The sequence below is a fragment of the Penicillium expansum genome (assembly GCF_000769745.1).
Source record: "Penicillium expansum strain MD-8 chromosome Unknown contig313, whole genome shotgun sequence".
NCBI lineage: Eukaryota > Fungi > Ascomycota > Eurotiomycetes > Eurotiales > Aspergillaceae > Penicillium > Penicillium expansum.
In genome coordinates this window covers 457,748-472,859 of record NW_015971264.1, presented here as the reverse complement: position 1 = coordinate 472,859, position 15,112 = coordinate 457,748, and the positions used below count along the sequence as shown (strand labels likewise).

The 15,112-nt window shown below is 47.1% G+C and overlaps 7 protein-coding genes across 7 annotated transcripts; 2 read left to right on the top strand and 5 right to left on the bottom strand.

The window, feature by feature from the left end:
- Window positions 1–924: 924 nt before the first annotated feature.
- PEX2_093520 (undecaprenyl diphosphate synthase family protein) lies at window positions 925–1,545 on the bottom strand (the record flags this gene model as incomplete). The annotated part of the gene is made up of 3 exons (XM_016746622.1): window positions 925–941; window positions 986–1,403; window positions 1,462–1,545. 3 exons carry the CDS (start codon window positions 1,543–1,545, stop codon window positions 925–927), a joined length of 519 nt encoding a protein of 172 aa, XP_016600338.1.
- A 2,748-nt stretch (window positions 1,546–4,293) lies between these two features.
- On the bottom strand, window positions 4,294–6,272 carry PEX2_093510 (arginyltransferase; the record flags this gene model as incomplete). Its single annotated transcript, XM_016746621.1, has 8 exons — window positions 4,294–4,419; window positions 4,477–4,727; window positions 4,821–4,886; window positions 4,941–5,038; window positions 5,108–5,512; window positions 5,578–5,763; window positions 5,825–5,900; window positions 6,218–6,272. 8 exons carry the CDS (start codon window positions 6,270–6,272, stop codon window positions 4,294–4,296), a joined length of 1,263 nt encoding a protein of 420 aa, XP_016600337.1.
- A 242-nt stretch (window positions 6,273–6,514) lies between these two features.
- On the bottom strand, window positions 6,515–7,104 carry PEX2_093500 (uncharacterized protein; the record flags this gene model as incomplete). Its single annotated transcript, XM_016746620.1, has 2 exons — window positions 6,515–6,605; window positions 6,878–7,104. The coding sequence occupies 2 exons, from the start codon at window positions 7,102–7,104 to the stop codon at window positions 6,515–6,517; spliced, it is 318 nt and encodes a 105-aa protein (XP_016600336.1).
- A 373-nt stretch (window positions 7,105–7,477) lies between these two features.
- On the top strand, window positions 7,478–8,041 carry PEX2_093490 (NUDIX hydrolase; the record flags this gene model as incomplete). The annotated part of the gene is made up of 2 exons (XM_016746619.1): window positions 7,478–7,508; window positions 7,614–8,041. 2 exons carry the CDS (start codon window positions 7,478–7,480, stop codon window positions 8,039–8,041), a joined length of 459 nt encoding a protein of 152 aa, XP_016600335.1.
- An 868-nt stretch (window positions 8,042–8,909) lies between these two features.
- On the top strand, window positions 8,910–10,038 carry PEX2_093480 (DNA-directed RNA polymerase II core subunit RPB3; the record flags this gene model as incomplete). The annotated part of the gene is made up of 3 exons (XM_016746618.1): window positions 8,910–8,963; window positions 9,017–9,582; window positions 9,651–10,038. The coding sequence occupies 3 exons, from the start codon at window positions 8,910–8,912 to the stop codon at window positions 10,036–10,038; spliced, it is 1,008 nt and encodes a 335-aa protein (XP_016600334.1).
- A 985-nt stretch (window positions 10,039–11,023) lies between these two features.
- On the bottom strand, window positions 11,024–11,875 carry cbpA (putative calcineurin binding protein; the record flags this gene model as incomplete). Its single annotated transcript, XM_016746617.1, has 1 exon — window positions 11,024–11,875. The coding sequence occupies one exon, from the start codon at window positions 11,873–11,875 to the stop codon at window positions 11,024–11,026; it is 852 nt and encodes a 283-aa protein (XP_016600333.1).
- A 1,134-nt stretch (window positions 11,876–13,009) lies between these two features.
- PEX2_093460 (Monooxygenase, FAD-binding) lies at window positions 13,010–14,689 on the bottom strand (the record flags this gene model as incomplete). Its single annotated transcript, XM_016746616.1, has 7 exons — window positions 13,010–13,558; window positions 13,608–13,726; window positions 13,780–13,816; window positions 13,871–13,999; window positions 14,051–14,300; window positions 14,363–14,454; window positions 14,516–14,689. 7 exons carry the CDS (start codon window positions 14,687–14,689, stop codon window positions 13,010–13,012), a joined length of 1,350 nt encoding a protein of 449 aa, XP_016600332.1.
- Window positions 14,690–15,112: the final 423 nt, after the last annotated feature.

The following is a 15,112-nucleotide window of genomic DNA, read 5'->3' as shown; positions in this document are numbered from 1 at the left end:
GATCCGAGGCAACGAGCAGAGGGGCACAGGAGAAATGATGATGCCCAGACCATATATATACATATAGTCAGCATACTCTATTCAACCACCCCATTGCATAAGATAAGAGTGAGCGAGAAAGAAGGAGAGAGAGATGTATATATAGAGAACCTTTGTGGGCGGTGAGACAGCAAACAAAATCCTAAAGAACACTACGTGATAACAGCACTTTTAAGACTCAGGCACATATTTCTTCTCACTACTAAAGAACTACATATCAAAGAGATCTCTGGAAAGAGATTAGAAAGGACATATAGAAAGACCACCAAAAAGACTTGACAAGGCGGCAGAATTGGCTAACTATTCTTGTCTCCCATACTTCCAGCGTGTTTGAATGCTAGGTTTTCCTTTTCTCTATTGATAAACTCGCTGAAACAAAATCGATGAATCTCCCTCCCTTCTTTGGTGATTCTCATGGATAAACTCCGTCAGCTCCAAACCAGTATGTGATTTTGTTTGAATGGCGACTGTAATTTGTGTGCTGACCTCAACTGCTAGAAAATCACTAGTCCTGGTCGACCAGGTCGCGAGGATCAGGCTAGCCTGGCGGCTATGGCAGCGGCTGGGTGTGGGTGGAATTATCATACGCTATTGCTAAATATATTGCATGGAGCTTCGACGCTGGAGACTTTCCGTCAATATCGAAGTCCTTTATAAATACATGTGATATTGACCGATTTGAACAAAGGTACTAGCCTCGACCATGGCTTTTCAAGAAACCTATCACGAAAACGAGGAGAGTGGTAAAATGACCTTATAATGCCAATATAAACCAGCACAAATCACACAAAAGCCAGAGTTCTTTTTCTGTTTTGCCATCTCAACAAAATCAAACCTATATCCCATCTTCCAAAATCAGGCCAGTTCATTTCGACGACCTCTATATCAGTATCTTGGTGGCACTGCCAGAGCATAAAATCACTCAAACGGTAGACCCCCGACGTACGTACCAGAAGGTCCAGTGGGGGAAATCCCATAAACATATTCTCTGTCAAAGACTTTGCCGTGATCTTGGCAGGGAAGGCAGAGTCAGCAACAGTCTCCCTGATAGCAGAGGCAATCTCATCCCTGGCAGTATAAGCGACACAGATATTCACAACCTTGCCACGGTTATTTTTTGTAGCATTCATAGTCTTGGAAATAGCCCTTAAAACGTTATCTTCTAGCAATTCCAAACGACCCAAGACCCGGATTCTGAGATTGTGCTTCTTCACCAATGGATCATTCTCGCCCATTTCTCCAACTGACCCTTCTAGCAACTTCATAAGAACATCGACCTGCTCTTTCGGTCTGTTGAAGTTTTCAAGGCTGAAAGCGTAGAGGGATATAACGTTGACTCCGCAGTCAAAGCATGTATCCATGATCTATTTCCGGTGTTATCTCAATAGTTGATAGCTTGGAATATGTAACATGAGAATTTACCTTTACTAGAGCTTTTGCACCAGCTAAATAACCCGAGGCGATGGATATGCCGTTCTCTTTTGCATACCGTCGGTTTCCATCCATTATGAACGCTACATGTCGTGGGATGGGACCTTGAGCTAATGTCTCTAATACGAATTGGTTGATATATATGAAGGCATGCTCCAGATATTTATAGAGGAGGTGGAAGATGTGCATTATATCAAGTAGGACATCTAAGGAGGTTCGAATAATAGATTTTGGCCTAAGAGTTTATAGGGAGCTCAAGCTCCTTTGCTTGATTGATCCGCAAATATGTCTCACAAACTACTGGCATGCATATATGTAATTTTAGGCCGTCATATTCATTGGATGAATACTCGAAATTATCTAATCGTAGAGACATCTGATACGTGATCATGTCTACATTAGCGTTGTGCAAAACTGAAATTGCCCTATCAGATAAACTAAATCCAAGTCAACCTTTAGGATTAGATATCTATATGTGTCAAAAGGCACAAGAAAAGTAAAAACAACCGATAAGCACCAGGGCTACAAAAACAACCAGTCACTATGGTGTCACTGGTATTACCCTATCCTGCCGTGAGGTATGACTTTGCGGTTTGATTTCGTCTATGTAAGGTTGTATCGAGAGATAGTGTACCACTCCATCATAAATTCCAGGATCCGACGGGATTGGTTGCTGTTTACCACCCCCCTGAGGCTTGTGTCAAGGGCGGCGTTCGGTGTAAACCTCGCTTGCGATATGTCGGATTCATATCTTCATTATGGGCCTCGGATACTCTTTTTGGTGGTTGCGGAATATTCCGGCTCATGAGAACGATATTTGAAATTTTGGTACGATTGGTCTAATAGTTGGGTACATGATACTAGACACAGCCGGCTTCCCGTGTGGATTTGCGGCGAAAGAAGGGTGAAAGAGCGCAAAGTGAAAATGAGCTGGACAAGATCAAGCAGATTGGAGTGATCTAAAAGAAAGACTACAGGCATCTTCTAAGCTTAGCTGTAAATTGAAAATTAGCTGCTATAGGGGGTGAATCTTGGCAGTTTTCCAGGCGAGTAAACTAATTATAGGGCCCGGGATACAAAAGGAAGAAGAATAGTAATATTTCAGTCTCTAGAATATCATTACGATGTGAATAAAGTGTCCATTGACTGGAAACGGTAGTTGATTGCCCTTCAGGTCGTGGCCTCGAACTAAACTCACAACAAAATTTGATTTTATCCTTGAGTATTAGCCTATCCCCGCTTCTATTTCTTAACTGAAGCCGAATATTTAGTGAGAGATGATATTGCATAATATTTAGCCACATATGATCAAATTTTGATTCGTCGCAATCAGATGTAACTAACGATAGTGCGAATCTATGACCTGAACATCGAGATATTTGAATTCAGTGGCTAGTCAAAGTTCCACAGAAGCCTCACTTGGAATAATGGATCGAGCGGGCAACAAGACATAGTAGATGCCATAGTGTTTGAACCCAAATAGTTCCTGTAGAAAGGACTTGTTGAAGCTTCTCTCATACCTGTCCATAGCCAGCGCCAGCAAACCAATCTTCGATTGGGAGATCACTGTCCTGTTAATTTGGTAGATTGGGAGGCTTTTTAGTTGGCAAAGACAAATCTTTGCTGTTTGTAGAGGGAAGGTACCAAACTGCTGCCTGACAGAATTTATCCTGCTCCGCGGACATTCAAAGCTGTCCCAAACGTCGAACTTGATAGCGGTGGGCAGTATGCAGTCTCACCTCAAGTTCACTTTGATCTTCATTTTGATAACTTGAGGGATGTTTCCATGATGGAATGGCGTTGAATACGTTTGTTGTATCAGATAGGGGAGAAGTGAAATGAAGTAAACGTAGACGGGATTTGCTTTGGTTGCCAACGGAGAAATTTGACCGAGATACACCGATATTAAACGGGGAGTATGAAAAATTTCACGGGTATTTGGTGGTTGTTGGAAGAGAAAGACGTGATTTTGTTTCTCGACTTGTCATACCGGGGAAATTGGATGATCGTCCTGAAACTATTCCCCAAATGTAACTCCCCTTTGATTCGTTTACCACAATCACCTCATGAATGGCTTCCGACGGCCGTTCAATATGTGAAAATATCTGCCTAGTCCCATCATGTCGAACTTAGTACTTGTGGAGTTAGCGGAGAGATTTCAATGCCCCAAAGGTGCCTCTTACTGGGAACCCAGATCACTTATGTCCCAAGCAGATTCTGTGCACCGTGTCTTCAAACCTGGCCGAGCACCTCCATTTTGAGGTCCAGCGTATATGAAGCACGATCCAGGGCATCGGGATCCCTGTGTGCCAAGGGCCCGAGTGAAAGGGTATGAGTGTTAGGATAGCGAGAGAAAGAAGAAAGGGAGAAGACGTTTTACACCCGACGAGAGTTGAGTGGGTTAAATACTAAACCAGGGCTTCCTAATTAGGCAAGTACGCGTGAAGAGGAAGGCGCGAAGCGCGATCTACGACATTGGAGTTTGGGTGGTATATACGTCATATATCAAGACTTCGTAAATATACCCCAGAACTATAGGGTTGATATAAGTCAGGAGCTTCTACCATCTCTCTGATCCAAGGACTTTTATGGTATTTACCATGTCGCTTGCTTGCTAAGGTTCTATCGTTCGGATCTAAAATTCAAGAGAATTAGAACAGGCTATCTGAATTTGGCTGACTTGACTGAATTGCATGTGAATCAATGCTTCTACACAATTAATCTCTTTCAGTTTCATCTTCTTTCCTGACGTTTGAAAAACTCCAGCTGGTCTTGGTAGTAGTAAACCTAGGGTCAAAGTTTGCCCTGAAACATCCTCTTTGATCAACCGAGCAGGTCCACTGCGCTGTTTCGGACGGTTTTAGGGCCCAGGACTGCGGCTAACTCGGCGACGATTCCCTTGATAGACATTGGCGCAGTCATTGACATGGTTTCCCAATTAACCAGATCCTAGTTGAATTTAGTAAAGACATCTCAAGGAGGTTCGGAAAAAAGATAGAAGCGTACTTTCATGTGAACAAAGTTGTCGTTGAAGAACAACAGCCAATGATCCAGGTCCAGTGCTTCAACTTGGGGGACAGTAAGAACACCGGGCATACCGATATCAAAGAGGGAAACCTCCTCCAGGTTGACGTCACTTTCCGAGACCAGAGGTTCAGGAGAGGATCTTCGGTCCCGAGACAAAGAGACATAGGAACGGGAATTAAGCTTCTCTGTCATTTCGCCCTCGAGCGGATCCCAGTCGCAGGATTCAGGGTCTGAGTAACAAGAAAAAAAGGGTCAGATGTCGTGCACGATTTTCATGTAGTACAAAAATTATGTACTGAGACTTGGACACGAATGGAACCTACCAAGGATGTACTGAGGGCGGAAATTGGCCTTGTAACGCATCTTCTGGCAGGAGTGGATGTAGTACCCTATATTCTAATCGTTAGAAGCGCACGAACACTAGTTCCACGATTGCGACCTACCCATGTAGTAGTACAGATACTGATTCTCGATCGAGAAGGCAATTTCACGCATGGCGCTCAGCTTGCCAATTTCCCATTGCTCGTAGGCAGGATCGTAGCTGTGTGATACCAAATATCAGCTTATCACATACTTCAGTGTTTTAGGGTGTAGTCAGCTATCAGCTTACAAGACATAGACGGAGCTAACACCGCTGGGGACTAGGTCCAACACTGCAACGGCGATAAGCTCGCCATCAAGACGATAGCACTGATGCCATGAACCAAGTTTCTTCTGAGAAGCATTGGTGGCTGTTAAGGGATTCGGAGTTCGCTTGATGCCTGCGCATAAGAAGCGTTGAAAGTCCTTGGGCTTCCAGTGAGAGACATCCTCTTTATGGATAGCCGTTTGGTACTTGAGGAACAGCTCAAACTTTGCCTGAGACACAGAGTCACCTTCAATGGTGATTTCGAAGCGGTGGGCTGGTTCAATGGGAAGCTTGGTAGTGGGGTCAATGGGTCGTTTGATGTGGTCGTACTCGCTTTGGTGGACCGCTGACAGAAGGTCAAAGTTGCACTTGCGATGCTTTTTCTCTCTGTGTTGGTTAACAATAATCTGATATCAAAATATATCAAAATTGAAAAACATAGGGTAACATACTCGCGGGTTTGCGGACAAAGCCGGGCTGCCTTTCGCATATACTCCGGCCCCAGGATGAATTTGTTCCACTTGTTAATGGCCTTGCGCTGATCGCGGCGGGGCCGATAGGCAGAAGCCTCTAGCCTCAGAGTATAGTGAGGACAACAAGACCGAAGCAGGTTTTGTTTGTAGTAGAGGTTTCCCGATCTAAGGATGTCAGTATGGTCTGATGGGCTACAGGGAAATTAAACCGGGAGGGGAATCATACCGTCGCCAGCCGCCATTGATCAGCTCTTCATAATGTTCCGGTAGTACGGACGTGGAGTTGGTGTAGTACGATGCACCTTTTTTTAACCTGTCAGCAATTCCTCCCTAGCCGTTCTAGCCCTGGAAGAAGAAAATGGGCGAAACAAAGCAGGGGTAGGGGCAACAAACTTCCATCTTTGGACTTGCAGTAACCACACGAGTTCTTTTGGTAACCTAAGAGAATCACATCACATTAGTCTTTGCATAAGAGGGGTTGGACGATCAAAGAGCTGCAGGCAATTGGTGTTGAGACCCCCGCCAATTTCCTTTAAGTGGTAGCAGCCTGGGCCAGTGGAAGCGCCACGGGGTAACAGAAGTCTATCTCAGTGGTTCCCTGCGGGAGAGTGGGACGAACCTAGTGGGCGGAATAGCGACAATTCTCGCGCGCGTTCAGCGTCAACCTGTTGCATCTTGAGATTGGATCGGTGTTGGCGTGCACCAGGGAGTGGATGTGAGTCGTAGTTATCGGGAGAGACGGAGGGAGAGTAAAAGATGAGGTTGGCGAAGTTGGCGAAGTTGGCGGGGGTTGTAAATCGTGTAAATACGGTCTATACGGCAAGGGGGATATGGCTACGTTTATGTATACTTGTGTGGTTAATTAGCTCGCTATAGGTTTTTTTATTTTATAACTGTGCTATATGTATCTCATATCTTAAGCCACAGGGACGATCTTATAGTTTCTGGTCAAGTCGGCCGAGTTTCCTCCATCTCGGTACCAGGAAATCCCGTAGGTTTTTAAGAGGCTCAATACCCGACGCACATTGGGAGGGTTATGAGGTTAAATTATCGAAATAGTAATCATAGTCATCATAGTCATGGTAGATTATAGTAAGACCATAGTCGATTATGGCCAATTATGGCAGAATATAGCTAAATATAGCTGATTCCAGCAAATATAGAAACATCTCCTAGTTCTTCGATCTAGGGGTCACATGACCATATATAGAGTCAAAAAAGGAGAAAGAGTCCCTGGCCATTGAACTGGTTATCCACTCTCTATAGTGACCCTAATGACTAGAACGTCACGATGTACTCTGCAAGAAAGACAATTAATGTAAATATGCAAAGAAGAAAAGAAAAATAATAATAAAAAGGAAGAAAAAAGGATAAAAAAACGAAAAAAGAAAACCGTACCTTGACTCTTTTCCCGGCCTGCGCCGCCGTGCCCCTCCATTCCCACTTCTCTTCTTTTCTCCATTCCTCAATAACCTCCCATTTCTTAGATCTTCTTTTGAAAACCATGCCTATTTCCACTTACCATTCCAATCCCCCGTCAGGCATGAATGGGAAGACCTGATATCCATTGTCCACCTCCGCAATATCCCAAAGAGAAAAAAAAAAAATTTCCCCCGACCGCTTTCGTGCTGTACTCCCGCTCCTCTACATCCACTCTAGACACCTGGAGCTTCTTCTCTCACCTCAGAGACCTGACAGGCTCCGAGGGAGGTTGCGAGAGCATCATCTATTGGGTTTCCCTTGATCTTTTTGATATCCTTGGCCTTTCCACTCTCTTTCTCTCTTTCCTTCACTTCCCCGGAAACTTTCCAACCCCACCAAATCCCGGAGTAATTCCAAGGATATTCGATTGTCTATTACAATGGCTCAAATACGGTCGATGGAAGCCCGCGTTGGGCGGAAAAACCAACGTGAGTTCTTGCTGATGTCGCTTTGCGGCTACGCACGTGGGGGGAAACCGTCCCCCTTACGTCTACACTGTCCCTGTGTTTCCTGACTCTAACGGCTTGTCATAGGCTACGGCTCAAAAGGCGAGCGACTAGTAGCCGGCGTTGTCCCTATTTCCGCCGACAAGACCAAAGTTCTCATGATTCAGTCCGCAGGACCCGGAGGCTGGGTGCTCCCCAAGGGTGGATGGGAGCTTGATGAAAAAACCGCCGACCAGGCTGCATGTCGTGAGGCCTGGGAAGAGGCCGGTGTCATCTGTATTGTGATCAGAGATCTGGGCCTCATCCCGGACATGAGACCCTCCGGCCTTCTCACCGCGCAAGCCCCCAAAGCGTCATACCAGTTCTTCGAAGTCACCGTTGAGCGAGAGGAAACCGAGTGGCCCGAGATGCACAAGCGGAAACGGCAATGGGTCTCTTATACGCAAGCTGCTACTGCCCTTGCAAATCGACCCGAGTTGCTTGAAGCGTTGAATCGCAGCTCGTTGAAGCGGTAGCCCCCTATCGCGTGCACATTCAGTTCTCTTGCACATCGAAAAATCTCCCCTCCTCATTCTTCTACCTCTACGTGCATCGCTATTCCAAGAGAACTCCTCCCTGATAATGACTCGCCATGACCAACTCCAAAAAACGGTGGCTTCGTCGCTTCTACTATTGGCTTTGTCTACCTTTTACCTTTTTACCTTTTTTGCATCTTTGACGGGCTGCCGCTACCCGTCCACTGATTCATTTGCGAATGAACCATCTGAGCCTCTGTGTTTTTGCTCTGTCTCCCTCTGATAGACGCCTTTTGCAAACAGTTGAAGGCTTTGGAACGTTTTTGCATTGACACTGGAGGATACCTTACTTTAACAGATGTGATATCGGACTATTTTATCTGAATCCATTGCTTGCACTGTTTCAATTGCCAGATTTGACTTGAGCGCACTTCCCTTAGTTCTAGATACCAGTCTTTTTGGATGGATCCAGTGTCTATACCCAGCAAGTGAATCAAATCTGAACCACTTCTTCTACTCTCTAGTCTGAGAAAGAGAAGAAGGGAATAAACAGAAGAGAAGCGAAATCATTTTGTTATAACTGTAAATGTAAAGAAAAAAGAACGACTTGATATTGGCACTTTTCACTAAGAGGGTGTGACCCGATTAGGCAAAGCGCAAAAAGCTGTCTCCGAGGGAGCAAATCCGCGTGCCCTCAAGCCAACAACTTCGCGCCCGAATCATCTACCACAACAGTTCTCATTACCCTGTCATTCGCCATTGCACCTCGAACTCTTCAGCCTACCTTCTTACTTTTATGACCCGCGGATAAACACCTCCAGCTCCAGACAAGGGTGGCGGCGAGCAGCGCTGCCGCATACATACCAACATGGATTACGAAATGGATCTCGAGCCTACAGGGCCCCAAGTGACAGTCCGCGAGGTAAGCCGATATATTCCCAGAGCAGAAGGATGAAAGACTCACAAATTCCACAGGCGGAGCCCTACCGTGTCGACTTCAGACTGACCGCAGTCGACCTCGCATTTGCCAACTCCCTCCGACGAACCATCCTCGCCGAAGTGCCCACTCTGGCACTCGACCTGATCGAAATCGAAAGTAACACTTCTGTTCTCCCCGATGAGTTCCTCGCCCACCGCCTCGGCATGATCCCCTTGAACTCGTACAACTGTGACCAAGACCTCGACTACACACGAGACTGCGACTGCGAAGACCACTGTGTGCGCTGCAGCGTGACGCTGTCTCTGCACGCGCGTTGCGGTAGCGGCATCATGTCTGTCTACGCAAGGGATCTGATTGTCGTCGGCGAGCGGATCAACGAGAAGATTGGTGATCCTGTTACCACTGACCCGGAGAACAAGGGTCCCTTGATCTGCAAGCTGCGCAAAGGACAGGAGATTAAGATGACTTGTCTGGCGAAGAAGGGAACTGCTAAGGAGCATGCGAAGTGGGCTCCTACTGCTGCTGTCGGCTTTGAATATGACCCCAACAACAACCTACGCCATGTGGATTACTGGTATGAGCAGGATGCGGCGAAGGAGTGGTACGTATTTGAGCGTTGATTTGATGATCACAAGGTTCCCTGTATCTATTTGCTGATAACGGATTTAGGCCCATCTCTGAAAACGCTGCCTGGGAACCCGCTGCCAACCCCGACCAGCCGTTCGACTACGACGCCGAGCCTAACTGCTTCTACTTTGATGTGGAGAGCATTGGCAACCTTGAGCCAGATATGATCATCCAGCAGGGTATTGTGTCTCTCCAGCGCAAGCTCGCAACCACTGTCTCCGTCCTCTTAGGCGAAGGTGAGGATGGACATGCCGGAGGCGCTGAAGATGCTGAAATGATGGGTGCCAATGACCCAGATGCCTACGAGCCACCTGAGGGTATTGACGGAAACATGACTGCCTACGGAAACGGTGCGGCCAGTGCTTGGGGCGCTAGTGCACAGACACCGTACGGTGCTACGCCTTACGGACAGAGCAGCTATGGGTTCTAAACGTGCATAACCCAGCAACAAAAATAGAGCTCGAGCATGCGCAATGGAGTTTTGATTTGGTGAATTGGGGCGCACTCTGGAGTTTTCCGTTCTTTGTATCTTTTGCTCTTGGGACGGTCTTCTGGTCCTGGAGAATGACTGGTCTCTGTATCTCAAATATCTACTCGTTGGTTCAGTGAACCTGAAAATACTGAATATCATGGAACTTTTGCTAAAACCACCAAAGATCTTCCTACAAGCGTCACTCATCTTGTGAGTGGAGAAAAACAGCGCCCTAGACTACTAACCAAGCACGAAAGCCAGTGATGTCCTAGACCTGCATGGAATAACCCCAGAAACCCGCATATCCATATACGCGCATTTCTTAGCAGATATCCGGACCTTCAAAGGTTCCAATACAATCTCAACTAAAGCCCCGAGCCCGTACATCCTTCTACATCAACTGCAGGGACCCCCGAGACCCGCATACTCTTGTTGCTTAGCAGGGGGTCCCGGACTTGTAGCCAACCCCAGATTGGAACAACTACAAAGCCCCTCAAAGTCCTCTTATTCAAACTTCTACAATACATAGTCAGTCTAGGATTAAGTGAGGATTTGGTAACGCTCCCTACAAACGGGTTATGTATATGCCTAGATCTTCCAAGGTTAGTAGGCTCGTACTATAACGATATCGAGGCTCACCATTGAAACAAAGATTGAGCCAGACATTAAATTAAACATTAGTAAAGATTATCAGTTGCAGCCCGTCAAACTACGTGGAGAGATCAGATATGAATATCAGACATGTGTATTTTGAGATCCTATTAACCATAGTCTGCGAAAAGCAATAAAAAACGTCAAGCAAATCTCGGAAAACTGCTAAAATGCCCATCCTTTCCCAACGCCTGGCATGCCACAGATGCGATGACTATACACAAGAAACAACCATGCCTCGCTAAAAATGCAGAATGTAGAACAGAAAAGAACAGCGTCCCCGGAAAACAATCTACTCCATCAACTCAATCGGCGGACGAGAAGTCTTAGGCGGCATCTGGTTAACCGACATCTCAATTGGGCTCATCGCATCCATATCGACATCCTCATCCTCAATATCCATCGTCATATCCTCAACCATAACAGCCGGAAGATTGGGACTATCCCCGTGATCCTCAGGGTGGTAGATGATGGTGCTGCTCCTGCTACGCTGCTGGGAGCCAGCAAGCGGCCAGCTGGGAGTGCGCTTGTCGGAGGAGATAGAGACCGGGGTTGCGGGGTCGACTGTAGAAGTCTCAGGTTGCGTCTGATCCGTCTTCAGCATGGATAGAGCATGTGCCAGATCCGTTGCGTGGACTTCCTTGTTGGGCGGGTCCTCGTTGCGCACGACCCATCCGTGCGGGGGGCTGGGGGGCGGCGAGATAAAGAACATCTTGGAGACTTGCGGGGCTTCGAGAAGTTTGGGGCGGCCGCCGTCTAGGATTGCGGTTGGCTCGCCAAAGTAAATCCGGGGGTGTACGTCTCGGTTTAGGAGACGCTTGCCGTCCAGGAGTTTGCGCACTGCCGTGGCGTCGGATTCGTTGTGGAAGGAGCACACGATGCGACGCATTGAGGGGAGTGGGGAGAAGGAGTTTAAAGGTGCCACGGCAGTAATTTGGTTGCGGATTTCTTCCAGTGCTGGGGGTTGGAAGACAAGTAGATCGTGGAGATCAGTGATCAGGAGGGTGTTGGAGGGTGGTGTTGGCTGGGATAGTGCGGGCATGTTGGCGATATCGAGAGACAACGATGGTCGCGATGTGTGGGATGAGCCAGTAAATTTAGGCGATGAAGCCAGCGAGCATGGAGGTGAAGCTGAAGTAGCCATTTTGTGTGTTGTATGTGATGGGGTGAATGTTGGATGGAGGTTGGATAAGGTGAAGATAAAGGAGGTTGCCACCGGATAAGAACTGTGAGAGAAAATGTTCTAGAATTTCCAATGGATTGTTGGATGGCGAGAATGATTTAAAATGGTTGAACTTGAAAGAAAAAAGACTCTGGATTTGCCTCTCTTTAATACTTCATGACAGATATTTCCTCAAAATAAAGTCGCGAGGCGCAGCTCTTGCCCCTGCACTGCCTCTACCTATCCGCGTACATTCCACGCCTCCATGTTCCTGGCGATCCACCTGTTCCCGGCTAACTTCAGATAAACGGGCTGTGATCTGCTATTATTTTCTTTAATTTACTCTATTTTACTGGGATTTACTGGGAATAAACTATATCGTTCTCAGCGATAATGCTGTGCATGCGCCACATGCGCCACATATTACATTCATCCGATCTCCCCTTTGACCTGCACCAGCCACATCCCGTGACCTCTCAACAGAAACTCCGCCCCTTTTTCTGCCGGACCATCCGATTCCGCTGAACTTGGAAGTACGACGTCTACGGCGTTGTACGGAGTCCCCCCTATACAAGACCATCCCCTCATCCTTAGCCTCGGCTAAGCCCCATTGGCTTGCCCTTTTATCATTCTGCCTACTCCTTTAGGGTCTCCACTTTTAAGCATTGCCACCCGCAGTTGCTTCCCCAAGCCCTGGATAACAACCCTGGGGACTTACAATGGTAAGCCTGGGGCTAGGCGCGGTTCCTTTAGCTTCAAGGCTACTTAATTGATTATTTATGGAGTGTATACCCTATCGCTTCCCGAGACATGGTGAAAACAAAGCAGGCTATGGCACTATCACAGATTTCGTGGCACATCCCGGTCCACAAGCCTCGTGCGGTCGGAAATTCAGATCACTTGTTCCTATCAGTTGTACAGAACACCAGACCCCAGCCTTGTCTGGGTCAAATGTCGCAAATCCACTCGTATACGTGGCTTCCAGTAAACAGATGTCTTTGAGATGCCTTACCCATTAAAAATGCCAAGAAAGAAAGACCACATAGCAGAAACACAATCCATGCATGAGCTTAAGCTATGTGCTAAATGAACCACAAGGCAATTAATGAATCTATTCTATAACTTGCTTCCCTGGAGCTGGATATCTCCGCTTGCCTTTGTTTCCAACTCAGCAAGGCGTGCCTGTCGCTGCGCCCCTTCTTGTTTAACAACAGCGTTGAACGCAGCTTCAACATCGTGTTCCGATAGCCACTCCGTATTTGGTCTGCCCGTCAGTCGAGCAACAAGCGCAGCATCCTCTTCTTCAGGTGTCCCAAAAATAGTAGCTTTCTTGTTGATCTGACTGTGCACAATATCCAGCAACCGAGCTGTATGCGGCTGCCTGGTTTGACTGTACAGCCCGAATGCCTTGTTGATATTTCTAGCTGAAAATGTGGCATTCTTCGAAGAGAACACTTCTTTGAATGCAAGACCAAGGGCGAGGGAGTCGTCTAGCGCCAGCGAGCCTCCGGCTGCGAAGGCACCGCCGTGAGCGTGGGCTGCGTCTCCGATTAGAGTCACTCGCGACCTAAAGACCCAGGTCGGGAGAGCATCCCCTGCGAAATTGGGATAAAGATTTGTGGATGGTGTGAGCTCTGCCAGAGCTTTGACCGTGGGGTTCCAATCCTAAGAGCTGTGAGTCAAGTGGACTTGGACAAGTTAATTGGGTACGTACCTTGTATCTTTGTCTTAAAAACTCCACATTGCCAAGTTGATCCCACGCAATACTTCTCTCCACCTCCTCTGCTGAGCGCGGGTCATCGTATGCACCAACGGTGGTGTACTGGTTCTTGCCTGGGTCTTGTCAGATCTATGCAGCGGTGAATTGCTAATTCTTTCCCACTTACCAAGCCGAGACGCAAAGAAGTTGTCTTTAGGACCCCACTGTCAATATTGTTAACAATAGCTCTGACACTCTCCGACACAATGATGACATACCCAGTGTATCGAATCGGCAGGCAAATCAGGGATCTTGCCCTCTACCAATGAAGCATCAAACGTCGCTCTCATGAATACCTTCCCACTGAACCGTAGCTTATAATCCGGGATGAAGGATTGTCTGACACTCTGAGCTCGAGTTAGCAAAAGCGCAATTCTAATTAAGGCCATATCACAAACCGATCGAATCCCATCTGCCCCAATGAGGATATCTCCTTGGGCACTACTCCCATCCTCGAAATACAACGAAACACCAGCCTCATCAGCTTCCGCGCGCGCAATCTTCTTTCCCAAGTGAATTGACTCTTTGGGGACATGCTCGAGCAGAGCAGCGTGCACATGGCCGCGGTGGAAGCGGGTAGTATGGTGACGAGGATCAGAGACATTGCTGTGAGTGTCTGTGGACACCACTTGGTCCGTTTTCCAGTGTCTATATGTATATCGTTCAGCGTGCTGGAGAGTAAATCTGGATTGTATGTGATAAATTCATACCGGAAAATCTGCGGGATTCCACTTGGGCCTCTGAACCCGACTTCGTCTGTTAGGGCATTATGTACGCCAAGTTTCTCCAGTGTGCGCATGCCCTATATTTCACATTCACGTTAGATCGTTTAATCATTTCAAGAGAATATGCAAGATACCTACATTTGGACTGAGCGCGATGCTAGCTCCTATTTCCAAGAGCTCCGGAGCTTGTTCATATAGCTGGATATCCAAGTTCGGAAGAGTCGATATGCGTGCTAGCGATATAGCGGTCGCAAGACCTGCGATACCTGCGCCGGCAATCAAGACGCGGATGGGTTCACTTTTCTCCGCCATGTTAATATAATTGGATATCCGTGGACTCAACGCAGATCAGTTGCAATAAAATTTACTGGCGAGAACAATTTTCTTATAGTCCGGGTCTATCGCGGCGATAAACCCAGAGCTTCTAAGCACGCCAACAATGCAGCGCTGACGCAACCCCGCAATGGCGACTTTAGGCGTGCTTTGGAGTCAGACTCACGTTTGTATAAGTTAGGATCGCGTTTTTATACGTGAAGATCGCTTTTCGATAACCAAGCATTCTTCTGCCAAGTAATATACTAGTGCACGACCTTCCATATTAGGAGAAGACTATTGTAACCCCCACGGTCTCTTGCCTCTGATCTGTATGTGAATTTCTCCGTAGTGCGAAGACGACGGAGCTTAAAAATATTGCGCAATTTTATCTGCAGGCCGGTGAGTATCATAAGTACCTGT